This window comes from Meles meles, chromosome 2, assembly GCF_922984935.1.
Source record: "Meles meles chromosome 2, mMelMel3.1 paternal haplotype, whole genome shotgun sequence".
In the NCBI taxonomy this organism is placed as follows: Eukaryota; Metazoa; Chordata; class Mammalia; order Carnivora; family Mustelidae; genus Meles; species Meles meles.
In genome coordinates this window covers 92,165,541-92,187,892 of record NC_060067.1, presented here as the reverse complement: position 1 = coordinate 92,187,892, position 22,352 = coordinate 92,165,541, and the positions used below count along the sequence as shown (strand labels likewise).

The 22,352-nt window shown below is 35.9% G+C and overlaps 1 protein-coding gene and 1 long non-coding RNA gene across 2 annotated transcripts in view; one reads left to right on the top strand and one right to left on the bottom strand.

Moving 5' to 3' along the window:
* Positions 1–22,352, top strand: part of LOC123931831 — a 44,925-nt gene that overhangs the window by 16,779 nt on the left and 5,794 nt on the right. Inside the window, exon 2 of the long non-coding RNA XR_006816309.1 lies at positions 13,382–13,446. This is a non-coding gene — a long non-coding RNA (uncharacterized LOC123931831). The remainder of the gene's footprint in view (positions 1–13,381; positions 13,447–22,352) is intronic.
* FABP2 (fatty acid binding protein 2) lies at positions 7,180–10,804 on the bottom strand. Its single transcript, XM_045989420.1, has 4 exons — positions 10,652–10,804; positions 9,308–9,480; positions 7,818–7,925; positions 7,180–7,492 (listed from the first exon to the last, which is right to left on the bottom strand). The coding sequence occupies exons 1-4, from the start codon at positions 10,716–10,718 to the stop codon at positions 7,442–7,444; spliced, it is 399 nt and encodes a 132-aa protein (XP_045845376.1). The 5' UTR covers positions 10,719–10,804; the 3' UTR covers positions 7,180–7,441.

The window sequence follows — 22,352 nt, the reverse complement described above, 5'->3', positions numbered from 1 at the left end:
TCTTTGGCATACTTACAAATTTTTACTTACGGTCTGCCCTCTTTAAACCTTTCTCATTCCTACCAGTTACAAATTTTGTATTCTCAAATTGAGACTCCCTAAAGAAAGTTTTTTTCTTTTATTTAATGTAAGCTCTATGCCCAACATGGGGTTTGAACTCATAACCCCAAGAGTTGCAGGCACTTCTGACTGAGCCAGCCAGGAGCCCCAAGAGGGGTTCTTCTAAAGGTTCAGTTTGTTGTATCATTCTCTCTGCACAGAGATTATAAACTGGCCAAATTATGATAGACTGGCTGTTCTTGAGTCTGGCTCCCTCTCTTGGTCCGTCAAGTTGGCATAATATTAAGGTCAGTTTTTCAAAGAGGGGTAATGGCAATGGCACTCCATTAGCAAATGATAGGCAGATCTCTAATACTAATAAATAGTGGAAATTAATATTAGAAAGGATATAAATTGTGAAAAAATGTGAGCCTGCACTAAAGCTAGAAATTGGTAAGTACCTAACCACTTAATTGCCATTATTTTACTGTCTGACTTGACTCATTTAGAGTGCTATTCCTGAGTGCCACTGAGGAATTAAGGGGTGTTTTTTTCTGAAGGTGTTTTTATTTATAACAGGCTGAGTAATAGTGAAGATCATAATGTACTGGATTGAAAGTCAAAAGGTACATTTAATTTCTGTGTTCATTATGGACTCTGTACATTAAACAAGCTAATAAACTCCTTTGTGCCTTAGCTTTTCTACTTTCAAATGAGATTAAAACTTGCCCTTTTCTATTTCACATGCATTGACAAGTAAGATTAGAGAGAGAAAAGTGAACATTTATTTTTTTAAAAAGTGAAAATCTAAGTAATTGCTATTTTCTGTGTGAAGTTTTTTTTTTTTAAAGATTTTATTTATTCACTTGACAGACAGAGATCACAAGTAGGCAGGGAGGGCAGGCAGAGAGAAAGGGGAAAGCAGGCTCCCTGCTGAGCAGAGAGCTTGATGTGGAGCTCAATCCCAGGACCCCAAGGTCATGACCTGAGCTGATGGCAGAGGCTTAACCCACTGAGCCACCCTGGTGCCCCCATGTGAAGTTTTTAATGCAGTTATAAAACAGTGGATTTCAGTTCTTACTTTTGCAAAAGATTACATATTCTCTAATCTATTTCTTTTTAGCATACACTCAAATGTTCTTCCCACACTGTATCTGCCATATGTATGTACCTCTTAAAACAGTGCCTGATACTTGCTAAGAACTATATAAATGTTAGCTGTTACCTTCATCAGTATGAAAAAGAATTAGTCAAAACAAGAGTTCATAGAGTTAAATGCCAAAAAAGTTGACTCCCCTCTCTACTGTGTAATACCCACCTTCTTAAAATGTAATTGCTTGAGGTATATAACATAGTACACCATATGAGAATATGAAGAAAATAAGACTTTGGGGGACCCTAGCTGTTTGTCAGAATCAGTGTTTATGAAAAAAAAAAAAAAAAAAAAAAAGAGGAGGTGGAAGTTGAAGGTGACACTTTTGGTATTTGATAGCCCTTTGTTCTCAAAGACTGCTTTGTTCTCAAAGACCCCAAGAACCACTTAGGAGCTTTCTGAAATTTCTGGTTCCATTTGCAGAGATTCTATCTAGTAGGTTAACAGTGGAGATCAAGAAAGTAAAAAAAAAAAGGTTTCTCTGGTGATCTTAATTCTCTGCCAGGTCAGGAATCTCTAGTGTAGAAAAACATAATAGAATTCCTTAACATAGTACATCATTTATTTCTTGCATTTATTTGAAGTGGTATTTATAGGGAAATATATGTATCTACACTCAGGGAAGGGGACTAGAAAGATATCTATCAAAATCAGAATAGTGATGATCTCTGGATTGTAGGTTTATAGAAATATTTATTTTGCTATTGTTTTTCTTATTTCTGAGTTCTGGTAGAGCGTATGTTATTTTTATCATAATAGATGTTTCTAATGAAAATATTTACAACCAGTGCAAGATTTGTTTTTATTGAGGTATAATTGGCATACAGTATTATTTTATTAGTTTTTTATATTTTTATATTTATAGTTTTTATATTTATATTTATATATATATAAATATATTTATATTTATGTTTATAGTTTATATTTATAGTTTTTATATTTTTATATTTATTATTTATATTAGTTTAAGGTATTATTGTAGTGATTCTGTATTTTTTATACATTATGAAATGATCCCCATAGTAAGTCTAGATTCTGTCACCATACAAAGCGCATACTGTATTATTGACTATATTCTGGTTTTGTATGTTACATTCTTATGACATTTATTTTATAGCTGGAAGTTTGTCCCTGTTAATTTCCTTTACCTATTTTGCCCAACCCTCAACACCTACCCACTCTGGTAATCAACAGTTTATTTCCTGTATTTATGACTGTTTCTGTTTGTTTTATTTCTTAGATTCCATATGTAAGTTAAACCATATGGCATTTGTTTTCCTCTTATTTCATTTAGCATAATACCCTCTAGGTCCATCCATGTCACAAATTACAAGATTTCATTCTTTTTTATGGCTGAGTAATATTCCTCTGTGTGTGTGTGTGTGTGTGTGTGTGTGTGTGTGTGTGTGTGTGTGTACCACATCTTATTTATCCATTTGTCTATTGATAGGTTGTTTTCATGTCGTGGTTTACTGTAAATAAAGCATAGTAGTGAACGTGGAGGTGTATATATCCCTTAAAATTGGTGTTTTTGTTTTCTCTGCATATCAGGAAGTGGAATTGCTGAATCATGGTAGTTCTATTTTTAATTTTTGAGGGGAACCTCCATGCTCTTTCCATAGCAGCTGTACCAATTTACATTCCCACCTACAGTATATGGGGGTTCCCTTTTCTCTACATCCTTGCTAACACTTATTTTTTGTCTTTTTAATAATAACCAATCTGACAGGTAAGTGGTAAAATTGTGGTTTTGATTCGCAGTTCCCTGATTTGCATTTTCCTGATGTTGAGCATCTTTCCATGTGCCTGTTGACCATCTGTAAGTCTTCCTCTGAAAAACCTCTATTCAGTTTCCCTGGTCGACCAGTTTTAAATCAGGTTGTTTGGGCTTTTTAAAAATTTTATATTAAGTTGTATAAACTATGTTTATTTTGAATATTAACCCCTTATCAGATGTATGATTTGGAATTATTTTCTCTCATTAATTAGGTTGTCTTTTCATTTTGTTGATGGTTTCCTTCTCTGTGCAAAAGCTTTTTACTTTGATATAATCCCATTTATTTATTTTATTTTTGTTGCTTTTGCCTAAGGAGACTAGTCCAAAAAATATTGCTAAGACCAATGTCAGATGGTTTCCAGCATATGTTTTCTTCTAGGAGTTTTATGGTTTTAGGCCTCACATTCAAGTCTTTAATACATGATGTGAGATAGTGGTCCAGTTTCACTCTTTTGCATGTGGCTGTCCAGTTTTCCCAACAGCATTTATTGAAGAGATTGTCTTTTCCCCATTGTATGTTCTTGCCTACTTTGTCATAGATTAGTTGACCATATAAGTATAGGTTTATTTCTGGACTCTCTAGTCTATTCTATTAATCTATGTGTCTCTTTTTCTCGTAGTACCAAACTGTTTTGATTACTGTAGCTTTGTAGTATAGTTTGAAGTCAGGGAGCATAATACCTCTAGCTGCGTTCTCCTTTCTCAAGATTGCTTTGGCTATTTGGGGTCTTTGTCAGTTTCAAATAAATTGTAGGACTTTTTTGTTTCAGTTCTATGAAAAATGCCCTTGTTATTTCGATGGGGATTGCTTTGAATCTGTAAATTTCTTTGTGTAGTATGGACATTTAAACAATATTAATTCTTCCAATCTATGAGCACTGTGAATCTTTCCATTTGTTTTCGTCAGCTTCAATTTGTTTCATCCGTGTTTTCAGAGTACAGGTCTTTCACCTATTTGGTTAAATTTATTTCTAGGTATTGTACTCTTTTGATGTAGTTGGAAATGGATTGTTTATATCCCTTTCTGATAAGTTTTAAGTGTATAGAAGTGCAGCTGATTTCTGCATATTAATTTTGTATCCTGTAACCGATTTCTGTGTATTAATTTTGTATCCTGAATTAATTTATTAGCTCCAATTGTGTTTAGGATTTTCTGTATATAGTATCATGCCATCTGTAAACAGTGACAGTTTCACTTCTTTCTTTCCAATTTAGATGCCTTTTATTTCTTTTTCTGGCCTAATTGATGTAGCTAGGATTTTCAATACTATGTTGTATAGAAGTGGCAAGAGGAAAACATCCTTGTCTTATTCCTGATCTTGGAGAAAAAGCTTTCAGCTTTTCTCTATTGAATGTAATGTTATGTGTTTGTCCTATGTGGCCTTTATCTTGTTGAGATACATTTCTTCTATACCCACTTGAAGAGTTTTTATCATAAATGGATCCTGAATTTTGTCAAGTGCTTTCTCTGCATCAATTAAGATGATCATGTGATTTTTATCCTTTGTTTTATTACAGTGGCGTATCATGTTGATTGATTTAAGGAAGTTGAACCATCCTTGTATCCCTGGATTAAATCCCTTGATTGTTTTCATGTGTAAAAGTGTATGTGTAAAGGTATTTCACGTGCAGAGGTATTTCATGTGTAAAGGTATGTGATCCTTTAAAAATATTTTTAAATTTATTTTGCTGTTATTTTGTTGAGGATTTTTGTATATGTGTCCTTTAAGGAATCTATGCCTTTAATTTTCTTCTTTTCTTGTGTCTGGTTCTGGTATTGGGTAATGCTACCTTTGTAAAATGAGTTTGGAAGCATTCCTTCCTCTTCAGTTTTGTTTGTTTGTTTGTTTGTTTGTTTGTTTGTTTTTGGAATAATTTGAGAAGGAAAGGTACTAACTCTTTTTAAATGTTTGGTAGAACTCACCTGTAAAAACATCTGGTTCTGGACTTTTGTTTGCTGGGAATTTTTAAATTACTCATTCAATTTCATTACTTGTAATCAGTCTACTTGAGTTTTCTGTGTCTTTATGATTTGGTCTTGCAAGGTTGTATATTTCAAGGAATTTATTCAGTTTTTGGGGGGGTTCCATTTTGTTGGTATAATTTTTCATTGCGGTCTCTTGTGATCCTTTATATTTCTGTGGTGTCAATTGTGACTTCTCTTTCATTTCTGATTTTATTTGGGTCCTCTGTCTTTTCTGGATGACATTGGCTAGAGATTTATTGATTTTGTTCATCTTTTCAAAGAGCCAACTTTCAGTTTTATTGACCTTTTCTTTTTAGTGTCAATTTCTCTACATCTGTTAATATTAGCTTTATATATTTAGGTACTCCTATACTGGGTACATTAATATCTATAAATTAATTGATTCTTGGATTGCCCTCTTTATCATTATGTAATGTCCTTCTTAGTCTTTTGTGACAGTCGTTGTTTTAAAGTCTATTTTATCTCTGGGGCACCTGGGTGGCTCAGTCAGTTAAGCATCTGTCTTTAGCTCTGGTCATGGTCCTGGAATCCTGAAGTCAAGCTCCACATTGGGCTTCCTGCTCAGCAAGGAGTCTGCTTCTCCTTCTCCTTCTGCCCCTCCCTGTGCTACTTCTATCACTCTCTCTCTTACTCAATCTGTCTCTCAAAATAAATAAATAAAATATTTTTTTAAATGAAGTCTATTTTATTTGATATGACTATTGCTACTCTTTCTTTTCATTCCATTTACATGGAATATCTGTTTCCATCTCTTCACTTTCAGCCTATGTATGTCTTAGATCTGAAGTGAGTCTCTTGTAGACATCATATTGGTGGTCTTCTATTTTTATCCATTCAGCCAACTTGTGTTTTCTTATTGGAACATTTAGTCCATTTAAATTTAAAGTGATTATTGATAAGTATGTACTTATTGCCATTTTGTTAATTGTTTTCTGGTTATTTTTGTAGTTCTTCTCTGTTTACTTCTTTCTCTCTTTATCTTCTCCCCTATAGTTTGATGATTCTCTTTAGTGTTATGTTCGTGTCTTTTCTCTTTATTTTTTGTGTCTCTGTTATAGGTTTTAGGTTTGTGGTTACCATGAGGTTTATCTATGTTCATCTATTTGTATAGCAGTTTATTTTAAGTTGATAGTCACTTAAGTTTGAATGAATCTAAAAGCACTATATTTTTTACCTCTTCCCATGTTTTGTGGTTTTGACATCATATTTTATATCCTTTTATTTTGTATATTTTTAAACTAATTATGTGGTTATAGTCATTTTTACTATTTTTGGTTTTTAACCTTTATACTGGCTTCTAAGTGGCTGATCTACTGCCTTGACTATATATTTGCTTTACTACTGAGATTTTTTTCTTTTATATATTTTCTTATTTCTAGTTATGGCATTTTCTTTTCCAATTAATGATTCTTTAACAGTTCTCGTAAGGCTGGTTTAGTGGTGATGACCTCTGTTAATTTTCACTTGTCTGGAAACTCTTTCCCTCCCCTTTAATTCTGAATGATACCCTTGTATCATTGTAGGGTAGGGTAGGGTAGGGTATTCTTATAGGGTAGAGTATTCTTGGTTGTAAGTTTTTCCCTTTTAGCACTTTAACTATATCCTGCCACTCTCTTTTGGCCTGCAAAGTTTCTGCTGAAAAATCACAACCCATGTAAGATTTTAAAGACCCCCATGCAAGCTGTCTTTTTAGTTTACCAAATGTGGGAAAAAAAACCCCCAAAACCCATATAGTCTATCAATGTATATGTCACATAGCTTTTTTCTTTTCTTTCTTTTTTTTTTTTAATGATTTTATTTGTTTTATTTGACAGACAGAGATCACAAGTAGGCAGAGAGGGAGGAGGAAGCAGGTTCTCCAGAGAGCCCGATGCGGGGCGCGATCCCAGGACACTGAGATCATGACCTGAGCCAAAGGCAGAGGCTAACCCACTGAGCCACCCAGGGGCCCCTTTCTTTCTTTCTTTTTTTTTTTTAAAGGATGAAGCTACTTATTTTTTTTTTTAAGTATTTTTTTAATTATTTTTTTTATTTGACAGAGAGAGATCACAAGTAGACAAAGAGGCAGGCAGAGAGAGAGAGAGAGGGAAGCAGGCTCGCCGCTGAGCAGAGAGCCCGATGCGGGACTTGATCCCAGGACCCTGAGATCATGACCTGAGCCGAAGGCAGCGGCTTAACCCACTGAGCCACCCAGGTGCCCCGGATGAAGCTACTTATAAAGCATTGTGGAAACAAAGTTTATTTATCTGTGTTAAAAAAGGTCACCAATTCTTTTAGAACACCAATACAGCAATAAATGTACATCTTAGGGAACGTAAAACAATTGAATCCTAATTAGCTTTTACTTGTTTTGCCTTGGTAAGATTAGAAATGTGAGTCACTGGTTATGTTTACAAAAGGACTCATCAGGAAGAGAAAAACAGTTTTAGTACAATATAGATTTTCCATTCATTTTGTATTCTGGGCTGTGCTCCAGAAACAAAGCTCATTCCTTTTTGAAGATCCTCTTGGCTTCTACTCCTTCATATGTGTAAATCTGAAAGGTGTTAACAAACATAGAAGAATTTGCCATTAAGATTTAAGGCTCCGTTAAGAAAAATATTAGTATTGTTATAGCTTTGAAATGATTATAATACTTTTTTCTTAATCTTGATAGGTACATTTTATACAGATAGAAGATACACCCACTTAAAAACACATTGATTTTTAGTCATTTACATTTTTAGTTAAAATAAGTAAGATTTATGAGAAAAGTAATAGTTTATTTGTTGAAGATATAACTCAGCAATCACAAATATAAAGTTATTATTATGTAATTATTTTTATCTTTAGGAAACAGCTATGATCTTTTTACCACTCACCTGAACCAGTTCACCACCTATAACTTCTCGGACAGCATTCAGTGCATTTCCATTGTCTATCCGTTTGAATTTTCCAACAAGTTTATTTTCCTCTAGGTTCCAAGTACCCTATAAATGTAAAATAATAATTAATAATAATAATAACAAATAGCTTTTTTTAGGATCTTACATATATCAGGCACTGTTCTGAGTTTTGTAGGTCTACTTCTTCAATCTTCACAATGATCTTATGAAGTAGATATTACTGTCTCCATTTTATGGTTGGGAAAACTGAGACACAATAATCACCTAAAGTCATAGAGCCAGGATTGAACCTAGCTTTTGGGGCTCTAGAGTATATGCTGGTAACCCTTTTGCTTATCTTACTCAATTGTTTCCAAATGCTAAATTTTAAGGTAGATGAGCAATGCTTCCCTTTTCTAAATCTTTCATGTTAAAAACAGTATCCTAAATTTAGTCATGGTTCAAGTTAGTTTCATGAAGAGCCTAACACTCCTATGTATGTAGTAATTTTATAATTGTAATAATAATTTAAAAATGACCATTAGGATGCCTGGCTGGTTCAGCTGATGGAGCATGCAGCTTTTGATTTTGTGTTGTAGGTTCAAGCCCCATGTTGGGTGTAGAGATTTGCTTACAAATAAAATTTTTAAATAAATAAATAAATAAATAAATGGCCATAATTGATAAAACATTTTGCAGTTTGTCATTACAAATATATAATTTAACTGAAAAATGCTAAGGACAAAATAGTTTTTAAAAAATCAGTTGAAAAATATGACTACCTAAAATTTTTTATCTTAGACATTAAAAGGTATATTCCCAATGACCTACAATGTAGCATGCATCAGAATTTTCCATTTGGTCACTCATTCATTAACTAATTTATTCATTTATTTTATTATTTCAGTGTATTTATTGAATGACTATTATGTTTAAGTTAGATAAATCTAAAAGCTTTTGCTGCTACCAGATATGTAAAGTTGAAAACACTGAGCTTTAGTTTTCTTTATGAATAATGGGTCTATACTTAATCATCCAAAGGATGTTCTAATTCTTTTTTTTTTTAAGATTTTTAAATTTTTTTTTATTTATTTGGCAGACAGAGATCACAAATAGGCAGAGAAGCAAGCAGAGAGAGGAGGAAGCAGGCTCCCTGCTGAGCAGAGAGCCCGATGCAGGGGCTTGATCCCAAGACCCTGAGATCATGACCTGAGCCGAAGGCAGAGGCTTAACCCACTGAGCCACCCAGGTGCCCCTGTTCTTCTAATTCTTATTGATCAATCCAGATTATTTACAGATGTATGAAAATAAAAACATTAGATTTAAATATCCTGCCAATTTGTGTGATGTATAGTGTGGATAAACTCTATTGGCGGCTTCAGTAAAATGAAGGAGGCTTAACATTAAACCATTCAGTGACAGAAAACAGATTATTTTAGTATTGTGTAGAAAAATCAAGAATGCATTGCTTGTAAAAAGTATCTTACACTGAGTTCAGTTCCATCTGCTAGGCTGTAATTAAAAGTGACACCAAGCTCAAAAACAATCTCAATGGTACGAAAAGCACTTGATTCTTTGACCGTGAATTTATTTCCTTCTTGTGTAATTGTAAGTTTCAAATTGTCATGAGCTGCAAGCTTCCTTTTCACCATATTAATACCTGCAAAGCAAAAGATTTTGGAGAAAATAAAATCAAAATGCCATAGAAAGCGTTTATTTCAATAAGTTCTGTTATATTTATTTGTTTATGTACATTTTGAGGATAGGAAGGAAAACTTTGCCTTTGCACAAGAGCATTCAGATTGCCTCCTACAGAAAAAATTCAAGCTCAATCAAATCAAGAGTAATGGTTCAAGCTATTTTTCCAAAACTTATGAAAAATTGAATGAAAAACAGAATTGTAGAATCTTAGAACAAGCAATTTTAACATAATTATCAAACTCTTTGCTTTGGTGTTAAGTAAACTAAATTCCAGAAGTGTCAAACAAAGGATTAAATATATTAATATATTTGTAAGGAACTTATAAACAAACTTTTTGACTTTCCATAATAGCTTTAAAATTTAAAACCATAATTCTCTTTGCTTTTTGTGGCATTTCCATCACAAAAATGAGAAAATTGGCAAATATTGCAGTCAAATTCATTATTGTAAGAATGTGCAAATCCCATAAACTTTAACATGGAATTCTGGAACTATAAGATATAATGATGCAAATTTTGTTTTTGGGGAATGACTCCAATTTGTTTGTACATCTCGGGCAGTGTATGAGCTGCCAGAGTATTGGAATAGATATTAAATTTATTAAATTAAAACCCACATAGAAACCACATGGAATCATGAGATTATTCCCAAAATTTTATGTCAGAGGAAATGAGAATTAAGTCTTATTTAGAGCTGGGAATCATGACAGAATTTTTTTCCCCATTACTTTACTACATGATCTTTGTTTTTCCATCCCCTAGAATTCAATGTTTTAAAGTTTTGACATTTTCATTATGAACTGCCCTTTTTTACTCTCTAAACCAAAAAAAAAAAAAAAAAGTAAGTTTTCAATGACATAGGCCCAAGCAGCAGTTGAAGAGTGAATGAATCATACCTGGATCTTTTTTGTTTCAGAGAACTCAAAGAATCTTTTCTCCCACTAATGAAACTGTAGTTTTCCTAATAGAAGAAGTGAGAGTATTGTTTTCCCAACTTTGAGCATCACACATTCTGGATCCTCACCACCAGAATAGGAACCATTCCCTAAACCCTGAGGTTTAGAAGGAATTAGAAAGAAAAATGTCTGTGAAGAACAAAATAACAAGCCACTGAAGAATTAAGCCCTTACCCATTTTTTCCATGAACTTGTCATAGTTCTCATTCCGGTCTATCTTCCAAGTACCGTCAAAAGCCATGATCTCCAGTTGAGTCAGCCTCTAAGCGATCAGAGATCCAGGTCTGTCCTTAGGAGACAATTTATCCCACTTCTTATCTTAGAACCAACTTCATACTGTGATGTGGAAGTTTAAAGTTTAAAAGGTCACTTAACTACACTAATGCCCAACCGTTGTAGTTTATCTTCCTATAAATTTCTTAGTTCCTCTCCTGAAATTCAACTGAATTACAGTTGACCCTTGAACAACATGGATTTGAATTGCACGAATCCAATTATATATGGATATTTTTTTGATAAATACAGTACAATATTGTAAATGCATTTGCTCTTCCTTGTTTTTTAAATATTTTCTTTAGCTTTAGTGTAAGAATACAGTATGTAATACATAGGACATACAAAATATATATTAATTGACTGATTATGTTATCAGGAAGACTTCCAGTCAACAGTGAACTGTTAGTGTTTAAGTTTTTGAGGAGTCAAAAGTTATACAAGGATTTTTGACTGCATGGTTGGGGGTGGTGCCCCTAACCCCCCCATGTTTTTCAGGAGTCAACTATAAAACTATAGTTTTATAAAACTATGAAACATGATAAACGATAGAATAGGTATTGTTTATTACCACCCCCCCCCATGTAGTCAAGCTATAGCTTGTGAGAACATTTATTTCAAAAACTAGAATGTGTGCTCTCTTAAAATAGATTTTCTGTTTATAAGTTCAAAGTGTGTACTATATTGGTGGTAACACGATTTAGAACGTATATCAAATAACATCTGGGAAATGAGACTATTAATGACCTATCCCTTTTTTACAATAGCAATTACCTTATAAAGTAAAATTTTATGACCATATATAAATAAAAAGTTAAAGTTAATATGATATTAAGACTGAAGATTTGTTTATTTTACTAATCTGTTCTTTTGTATTGTGCTTTTGAGTTGCCAGGAGTTTGATAAATATCCTGACAACTGGTATAGTTCATGACACAGGTTTTCACTAGGTTTTTGTTTTGGTCTTGAATGGTGACTGGCGACTGAGAAAAATGTTAAGAAGTAGAGATGTAGCTAGATAATCTGAAAACTTCCATTAGAGAAACAATCAGGTTTAAACATTCTGCCATGTATAGAGAAAATAAAAACCAGATACCAGCTATGCCATTAATTAAAACCATTCCTTTGTCTTACTCTTATTCCCTCTCTTCCCAATCCTGGTGCAATCAGAAGCTAAAACTCAATGTGTATGTGGGACAAGGCTATGGAGAATAGCTAAAAAGATAAAAAGACAAGGAGGTCACCATATCTCTCCCTTCCCCCACTGTAGGCTTTTAGCCTGGAACAGGACTGAGCTGGTGGAGGAAACACATTAACTTACATGAAGTGCAGAGTTTTCATTATTAACTAGTCTGAATATATCACTTGCTAAAAAGAGATCGTTATTGTGAATAAATGTGACCAAAGAAAGTCTTCTTAACTCAGGGCCAGTAGAGAAACTAAAGAGCATGCATGCCCAACATTTCATTCAGAGTTAGAGGAAGGATGTATCTAATGCATTTGAGCAGTAAATTGGGGAAAGAGAATTAAGTCTTTAATTTTTAATTAGGCTTCATGCTGGGGAATGAACTCATGAGGCTTGAACTCACAACCCTGAGATCAAAACTGAGCTGAGATCAAGAGTCAGACGCTTAACCAACCAAGTCACATAAGCATCTCTAGTTTTTAATTTTGATTGTATCCATTGGGCACACTTTTTCAGTGGAGTTGCCCACTTATTTTATCAAGTAAGCAGATTAAAAATCTAACTTCCTTCTACTAACTCCATAGAGAGAGGGAGAGGGGTATTGGGGAAGAGATTGTAATTTTAGAATAATAGAATTCCTTTACATCTGTAACTGACTTTATGAAAAAAAAGTATTATTTTATCTTTGTTTTTCTCCCTTTTATCAAAGATAATGAAAACCACATTATTGGGGAACCATCACCCTAGTATATTTTCCACTTGAGAAGGGATCAGTTAAGTAAATAGCACTTGGATGCATGCCAACCTACTAACAGAATGGGCATGTTAAACTTTTCAGTCTTCTATTTACCAGTGGCAATATCCTAATTTAAAGTCAGTTAGGAGTCCCTGTTGTCTGTAGAATATCATCATTTTTTTCAATGAGTACATCAAATTTTTAACATTATACTTTTCCAGCTTCCCAGCTCTGTAGCTTCTCAATTCTTACCACTCACCTGGACCCCACGTAGAAACAATTGTATAGAACCTATAGAACAAGTTCCTGCAGACCTCTCCTACTAATGATACAATTGGACCATCTGACTAAGGGCTGACCCAGTTCTTTGTTTTCTTCTCTGATAAAACTGGAAGACTTAGGGTCCTGCTGCTTGGGAGAGTGGGTGGATCTGGTTATATGTGCAGAGATGCTCTCTTTCTCTCTCTCTAGGCTCATAGTCCCCATTAGTCATGGAGTGGTACGGAAGAAATGGAAATCAATAGAAGCTCATGGTGATCCATCTCCCATTCCTGCAGGGGATTATACAAATTACATTCCTAACATGTCTTACAAGCCCCCGATTCATATTTTCAGTCTCTTGCCATTTCTTACTGTGTCCTCTAAGGCCCAACACGAATGTGTTTTCAGTCTCTGGTCTCCTGATTGTGCATCTTTTCTGTTGCTTTAGATCCCAGCTTGGTCATTGACTACTCTGAGAAGCTTGTCCTGAACTACCACAAGTGAGTAGGTCAGGTAAGCCTACTTCTCCCAAATGTAATGACCTTCTAAATGTCTCATAAAAGTCATAAAAGACAAAAACAGCTGATTCATGATAGCCAAGGAAATATTAGTATCATCATGAAGACAGAGACATCATGAGGAAGGTCAGTACAATGTTCCAAGCTCATCTCAAAGAAATAGCTTTCAAGATCACAGAAATCCTTTCACTACATTGTTTAGTAGGAGGGAATGTTTTTCTCGAGTAATTAAAAAATATGTCATTTATGGAAATTGACATTTCCAGGCCTTTTCTAATCACCTCAGAATTTCAATCCCAACTTCTTTAACTTTTACATGTCAGAGAAAACTAGTGGTCTCTGTTGGCCCTTGTAAGAGGAGGATTTGAGCGAACAATGCAAGGAGCAACAAGAAGTTTTAAGATTATTTTTCAATCCTTAGCAGTGAATGGGGAATGAGAAAGAATTCTAATGTTTACTTACAGAGACCACTTCATTCTGTTTTAACTGTAGTCTTCTAAATTTTAGAAATCTTAAGACCTGCTAAACTATGTCTTAGATTTTGCACCTGACATGGATGGTTTTCTTCCAGAAAGACTGTAGAGTTACAACAGTGCATAGCAGGACTCCACCACATAATGGCCAGCATGGGTTGCTGATTGTCCTTAATAACAGGACAGACTTTTATGGGATCCCATGTGTCAGTTGAATAATCTTGCATGAAGAATTTTTGTTTTGTTTTGTTCTATTTTTCACTTGAGAGAGAGAGAGCACAAGCTGGGGGAGCAGCAGGCTGAGGAAGAGGGAGAAGCAGGCTCCCCACTGAGCAGGGAGCCTGTGGTAGGGCTCAATCCCAGGGCCCTGGGATCATGCCCTGAGCTGATGGCTGACGCTTAACTGATTGAGCCACCCAGGTGCCCCTCGCATGAAGGATTTATAACTCCTTCTTCTTCTGCCTTCTTTGTAGTCTAGGTCTATCCCCAAAGTGATCAGTCTCCCTCAAGCAATTTGGATGGAAGGTTACTCATCTCCTATGCTCCTCATACCACAGAAAGTGGAAGATGGGTTTTCGTTATCTCAGCTCTCCATGCCCCATCCAAACCATTATGTTTCTGCCCCTCTACCTTTTCTTTTGAGACCATTTTGGCTATCACCTTCCAGACTGCTTCATCATAGTTATCTGCCATTTACCTCATCTATCATTATCTATCATCTGTCCCCATCTAACATTACTATCTACCATCCATCACTGAAGATCTGGGCAGCTGGCATCATCATTTATGTCCTGCCATCATCCTGGATGACCTCAAAGTCCATATAGATAAATCATTTGTCATGTAGGCCTCACAGTTCCTTATCCTCCTCATCTCTAGTAACCTTTACTTCTGTTATACTTGATCCACTTAAATCCAGGATAATAACCTGTGACTTGCATTTGCTAGAGTTTTTCCTTCTATAAAATTTAGCTTGGGACTCTCTGACCACAACTCTCCATCCTCTCAGCTTCTTCACTTTCTCCCATATCTTGGGATATCAAGAAAACTTGGCTTGGAGAGAACATCAGTCAGTTCCCTTTATTTTCTCTCAGATTGGAGCCCCCTCTGGGTTTCTTTACATTCTCTAATCAATATCCTATTGCTAGTAAAAAAAACTCTCTGGCACATTTTTCCTGCACCAACTCCTGTGCTATTACACATGCATGGTTCCTAGTCTCAGCTGAATTGTCTGTACCACCTGGCAAGACTTCTCTGTGTCCCAGTCAACTCCCTCCTCATTTCATGACAGCTTCTTTAATAATTTTTTTTCCTAGTAAAAGCAGAGTTTTATTCTTTTTCAAAGTTATTTTATCGAGGTCTGGTTAACACACAATGTCACATTAGTTTCAGGTGTACAACATAGTGATTCAGCAACTCTGTCGTTTGTGCTGTGCTCAGCACAAATGTCACCATCATCTGTCACCATACAGTGTTATTATAGTGTCATATTATAGTGTCATTCCCTCTGTTGTGACTTTTATTCCTGTGACTGATTCGTTCTTGAACTCAAAGCCTATATCTCCCCTTCACCTATTTTGCCATCCTCCCAACCCCACTCTCTGGCAACGACCAGTTTGTTTTTGTATTTCTGGGTCTTGTTCTGCTTTATTTTATTTTTTAGATTCTCCATGTAAGTAAAATCATATCATATGTCTTTCTCTGTCTCTTATTTCACTTAGCATAATATGATCTAGGTTTATCTATGTTGTCTCTAATTGCAAGCTCTCATTCTTTTTTTCTAGTTGAGTAATATTCCACTATGTCTAGCCCGTTATATCTATCTATCTACATCGCATCATTATCCATTCATCATTTGATGGACACTTGGGCTGCTTCCCTATCTTGGCTACTGTAAATAATGCTGTAATAAACATAAGCGTGCATATATCTTTTCAAATTAATGTTTTCGTTTTCTTTGGGCAAATACCCAGTAAAGGAATTACCATATTATATGGTATTGCCTTCTTTTTTGAGGAGTTTTTTTTTTAAGTGATCTCTACACCCAATATGAGGCTCAAACTCACAACCCCAAGATCAAGAGTCACATGTTCTAACAACTGAGCCAGCCAGGTGCCCCTCATACGACATTTCTAGTTTTAACTTTTGAGGGACCCTATACTGTTTTCAGTAAGGGCCGCACCAATTTACATTCTCCCCCAAAATGCACAAGTGTTTCTTCTTTCCCATATTCTCACCAACACTTGTTATTCCTCGTCTTTTTGATATTAACCATTCTGACAGGTGTGAGGTGATAATTAATTTGGTTTTGATTTGCATTTTCCTGATGACTAGGGATGTTGAACATCTTTTCATGTGTCTGTTGACATCTTCCTTAGAAAATGTCTATGCAGGTCCTCTGTCCATTTTAATCAGATTATTTATTTTTTTGATGTTGGATTTAATCATTTTCTTATACTCTTCTTCCCTGGCCTCCAGCAGATGACCTACACATTACTCCACAGGGGAGATAAACCATCAAATAACAATTCCCTCAATTTTTGTGCCTTCTAATTTTCAATATTACCCATTAGTACTGTCTTTACTCCTATAAATTCTTTTACCCACTTACTTACTCAACAAAAATTAGAATTCCTACAGTGAGCCAGGCACTATGCTAAAGTATAGAAGAAGAATGCATACATACAGTTTCAGTCAAGAGGAAGCAAGGCTTAAAATTGTAACCGTGAGGCACATGCAGACATTCCCCCCTGCATCTTCATATTTGCCCCTCTCTTTCTCTTTGATTTATTAAGCTGAGGTGGGATCGTCTCTCTTTCTTATCAAGATGGTCAGGTCTTTTCCATTTTAAGAAATGAAAAACTCTCTGGATTCTTTTGATCTTACTAGAAACTATTCAGTCTTTCTCCTTCCCTATATAGCCAGGCTTTCTGAGAAAATAATCTATGCTTGTCTCTGCACTCTTCCCTTCTATTAGTGCCTCAATCTACCGCAATATAAGCTTTTACATTCACCACTCCACTGAAGCTACTCACTGAAGTCATAGATGAATTTTTTGTTGAATTTTTGATGAATTCTTTGCCTTTTTTTCTGCATTGACTGTATGCAGCCTTATCACTTATCACTGTGGCCTTCCAGACCATTGACTCTTACCCTCTTTGAAATTTCTCCTTTTCTTCTCCTGACTTGATTCTTTCTTGACATTCAACTTACTTCTTGGAATGCTCCTTTCTAGGCTCTTCCATGGGCAAATTGTTCCTCATCTGACTCCTTATATTTAAAGTTGTATCTTAAGAACTTTTTTCATTCCATGCAGTCTACCTGGGCCATCTTTTTCATTCCCGTGTCTTCAGTTTCCATCTGTGTGATTCCAAATTCAGAGTTGCAACCCAGATCTCTCTCCTACCAGGTACTTATTCCTTACCGGATTTCTCTACTTGCATGCGTTATCAGCACCTTAAACTCCACACAACCAGAAAGGACCATAACTTTCCACTCAGCCTTGTTCTCTTCTATTTCCTGTGTCAGTGCTTGATTCTGCCATTCTAGGGATAATTCTAACGTCTTTCCTCTCCTTTATTCTCAGCTTTCTATTTTATCAACAATTAAATTTTTACTCCCTACTATCACTTAACTATACCCCCTCTTTGTATTTTCTAGTAGTTGCCATCACTGACTTCGGTTGCTACAATAATCTAAATGGTGTTCCCCTCCTCCGGTCTCTCAGAATCCGTTTTGTCTAGAGAATTACCTTCATAGAATGCACATGTGGCCATGTCCTGTCTTTGCATATTATCATTCAGTGATTCCTTATTGCCATCAGCATGCAATTCTATATTCCTTACCTCTCCTGTTCACCTCGCTTTATTCTTCCCCTATCCAAGGTGCTCTGATCCCTCCCATCTCTATATTTTTGTACATCTTCTTAACTCTGCATGTAAATCCACCCCTTACCAAGTACTCTCCCGGCCTAACAGCTACTTAGACTTTCAGAGTGAGCTCAGTGTCACCTATCCAACAGACTGCCTTGCCTTCCCCCTTCCTGCTGGTCTGCGCTAACTCTTCTTTGCCTGTACTCCAGTATCGCCATCAGAACCCTTTTACATTTACTGTATTGATTGTAGAATCTGTTAACCTGTTGCTTCTTCTAAGAGATTTTCAGATTTAGAGGCAGAGACAATTCAAAATGGGTACAAAATAGGTACAAAGTAAGCTTATGTATCCTAATTAAAGCCTTCGTTGCCTGGTTAGAAGTGTCGTTTGTTTCCCAGTCTGGGTTCAGCGTGTGAGAGTTTGATCAGCTAACAGTTTGTTTAATAATGAATAGTACCCCACTGACTTCTAATTTGATGCTAGGGTCATGGATTACTTCCTGCCTATTTTGCAACCAAACTGAGGAGCCTCCATCTGTAGGCTTTCCAAAGGAAAGTTAATTGCAGATCATAGGGTCTGCAGCTATCTGGTTGGCAGAATACTACAAGGGACTTTGACTCCTTGATGGAATGAAGCAAACTTTGATCTCAGAGTGAAACAATAATGTTGCCAAAGCACTATTTCTCAGGCATGGCAGAAGTAATCCTGTAGAAATCAAGAAAATGTTACCAATGTTAGGAAAAGCATCAGTTGGATTTGCTATACCATAGCTTTTCATCCTTGCCACAGAGAAACACACTTAGTGGGCATACGGCCATAACTGTGTATATCACTATAGAAAATTTTGAAAATACAGCTCAGCTCAAAGAAAAGTAAAAGTTACCCAAGGTTTTATCTCCCAAGGTAGTTGGTGCTAGCCTTTATATATATATTTATATATAAATGAAATATAAATATTTCATCTATAGTATAACTATAAACATAATATAATTTATATTAAATATATACTATAATTTATAATTATAATTTGTATTATAAATGTGGGGCTTAATTCACAACCCTGAGATCATGACCTGAGTCAAAATCAAGAGTCGGATGCTTAACTGACTGAGCCACTCAGGTGCCCCAAGAATTTTTTTTTAATTAATGAGCAGTTAATGCAGGTAACTTAGAAAGTACAAAAAGGCATAAAGAAAAAATTACTCAAGGACTTATTATCTCACCAACTGTACATAATTAATATTATGTTTATATACAATTCATCTAGTTTTAAGTATGTTTGAATACACTGACACATATATTTGTGTGTGTGTGTGTGTGTGTGTGTGTGTGTGTGAGATATATATTTCTATGGACCCATATGTGTGTATATGTACACATAGGTATGTATATGTATATACTCCTATAAGTTTGTTTGTGCATAGAGACCCATGCACATGACCCATGCACATATCTTCATTTGCTCAAGATTCGTATTTTAGAAGGCTTCATTTGGCACCAAATAGAGGAGGGATTTGAGGGACTCATCTGGAAGTAAAAGCTAATTAAATATTTCTACAACCTTGCTGAGAAATGAGAACTGAAAATAAGATGGTGAAAGTGAGACGGGAGAAAAGAGAAATACAGAGATGTGGGAATGCTCTAGATGGCTGTCAGACTAGATTAGCAGACAAGATAGCAGATGCCAGCTGTGCCAGATGTGTATGCTATCTCCCAAGGGCATAAGGCAGTCTTCTCTTTGCAGCGATCTTATCTATATGGAAGACCAACCTTTGAAATACAGATAAAGCCCCTAAACAACCTCAGTCAGTCAGACATTGAAATTTGCCCCCAATGAATGTTTGTTCCTTTTTCAGTAGGCATTTGCTTCTTAAATCATCTCCCTGTTAAAGAAACAGATTAATTTAATAGAATCACTCTCTTTAAACTTAAATTGAACTTTTACAATCTGTTTATTCATCCATTCATTCCTCTGCTTATCCTTCTGTAACTATGGGTTGAATGAGCACAATTTATGGAGTTTAACTAAAATGCAGATTTATTTTTGTCTTTATCTTTCATGAGGAATTTTTTCCTGTGACTGCTTAAAAACCTAGGCAGTCCCTTGTGTTTTTCTGTCCATTCAAGTAATAAAATGTTCTCTCAGGGCCTTGGAGTCACACAGCTCCAGGGGGCACCACTTGCATTGTAGTCTTCATGTATGAGTCTCCTAGAGTTTAGCTCCAGTAGATTCTAATGGGAATTGTGCCCCTCGAATTTTGCAACAGGACCTTGAGTTCTAAAGCCACATTCATTTCAAAACCATTTTGATATGAAAAAATTCATATCAAAAACATTCATATCAAAATTCATATCAAAATCATCTTTAATTCAATATTTAGGAAAGTTTTGCCTAACATAGTAAAGAATACTTTACTCTTCACTCAAAGGTGAGACTTCTCATCTACACTCTACCTTCATTCCAGGGCCTGGCCACAGGCAAGCTGGCAATCTTTTGGGGAGGAGTCTTCCTTAAACCTTCTTGCTTCTGACCTCTAGGACTGGGGGGGGCAGAATGGAAGGTAGAGAGAGGTGGGGCCTTTTATTGCCCTGACCCTCAGTCTAGCTCTCCAGATCTGACAGTGCCTCATCCTCAGTGCCCCTCAACTTCTGCCTGCCAGCTGCTTGGTTGTCTTCAATCCTCTCAGACCATCCTCTTGGACAGGACACTTTTTAAAATCACCCCAGGATAATATTCCTACCATTAGTTTTCATCTAGTTCCTAGAATTCCCATACTTTCAACCTACTCTGAGAGGAGCATGCCATACCTTCCTATTCACCTGGCCCTATCCTGCTGTATTAGTGTGCTTTAGCAGGCACAGGTAAGAAGCAGACATCATTACCTGGTGCCCCTCACTCAGGACTGGGACTAGGGTGAACCTAGTGAGGCCCTTGTCTTAAGAGCAAAATTAAAGGGGATACCAAAAAAATCAGCAAGGTAAATATTTTCATGCAACTTAAAAAAAAAATATATTAATAGAAACAATTATGATGGGCAAGAGATCAAAATTTTATTTTTTTTTAAAGATTTTGTTTATTTGAGAGAGACAGAGATAACAAGAGAGAACAGGAGTGGGGAGGAGAGGGAGAAGCAAATTCCCCACTGAGCAGGGAACCCATTAAGGGGCTTGATCCCAGGACCCGGGGTCATGACCTGAGCCAAAGGCAGACATTTAACTGACTGAGCCATCCAGACACCCCAAGATGTCAATATTTTACATAAAGACAGGGTTAGTGCAGGAGATAGTGAATTCTATGACTGTCTTGAGGTACATTGCAAACAATTCTGATCATTTTTCACCCACAGTGCATCTATCTTTCCAATGAAATTGTCCTAAAAAAAAATTCTCCCAATTGCCATGATTCTTTATACCTATGTTGAAATTTGAGCTCTGTGGTTTTAGAGCTCCCTTTGAAATGTATTTTGCATATTGTTGTATTGGTCAAAATTTCCAATTTAAATTATAGTTAATATAGTGGATTAAGTCAAATTTTATGTCAAAGAATACAGGTATGCCTGCCATTGTAGGCACAGAGATTCTTTTGAAACTTATATTCAAAGTTTTTTTGTTTTGTTTTTTTTGTTTTTTTTTGCTGATGTATTAAAGGGGTAATTTAGTCCATAAAGAGGTGTTGTCTATATAGCTGACTTCATATAGAGCTATTGACTCCAGTGATTCTCAGTAGTTAGGAAGAATTCTCTAAAATCAATTAAGGCACCATTGACCTGTTTGTGTAACCCAGCACGGATTAATAAGGTAGTCCCTAGAGTCCGGCTGCCATGTATGGTTCAGTAACATCCAGGTGTCAGCCGTCATCGCCTTGGTCTGTTGAATGACCCTGTTCTGTAAGCACAGCCTAAAATGCACCTGGCTCACTAAACGGAACTGTAATATGCTGGCCACAGAAAAGAGGATTTTGCAGAACTGTTCCTGCTTGGAATAACATAATTGAGAATTGAATTAATCATGATCCAAAAAATTGTCTTAGCCCATGGCATAGGAATTCTAAAACCCCAAACGCCAAAACCTTACTATGTAAAAATAATACAAAAACAGACACATAAATTGAATTTCACAACATATTGTTTTCCTAAAATATACTCTATAAAGAGTTCTTGCAAATCAGTTCCTGCAGGTTTGTAAATGACCATATTTCCACTGAATTACAACAGCCCTCCTACAGTGGAGGCCGGTTTGTTCAGAGAATGAATTAGGGCCCAGTGACACCGGGTACTCTATGACCCCATCATGGCAAGTGAGCAGAAGGCCAGTGAAAATGAAGAATTTATGAAGTTCACATTTTTTTTTAATTTTTAAATTTATTTATTCAACAGAGAAAGAGAGAGATCACAAGTAGGCAGAGAAGCAGGCAGAGAGAGAGAGAGAGAAGCAGGCAGAGAGAGAGAGAGGGAAGCAGGCTCCCTGCTGTGCAGAGCGCCCGATGCGGGGCTCGATCTCAGGACCCTGAGATCACGACCTGTACAGAAGGCATTGGCTTTAACCCACCGAGCCA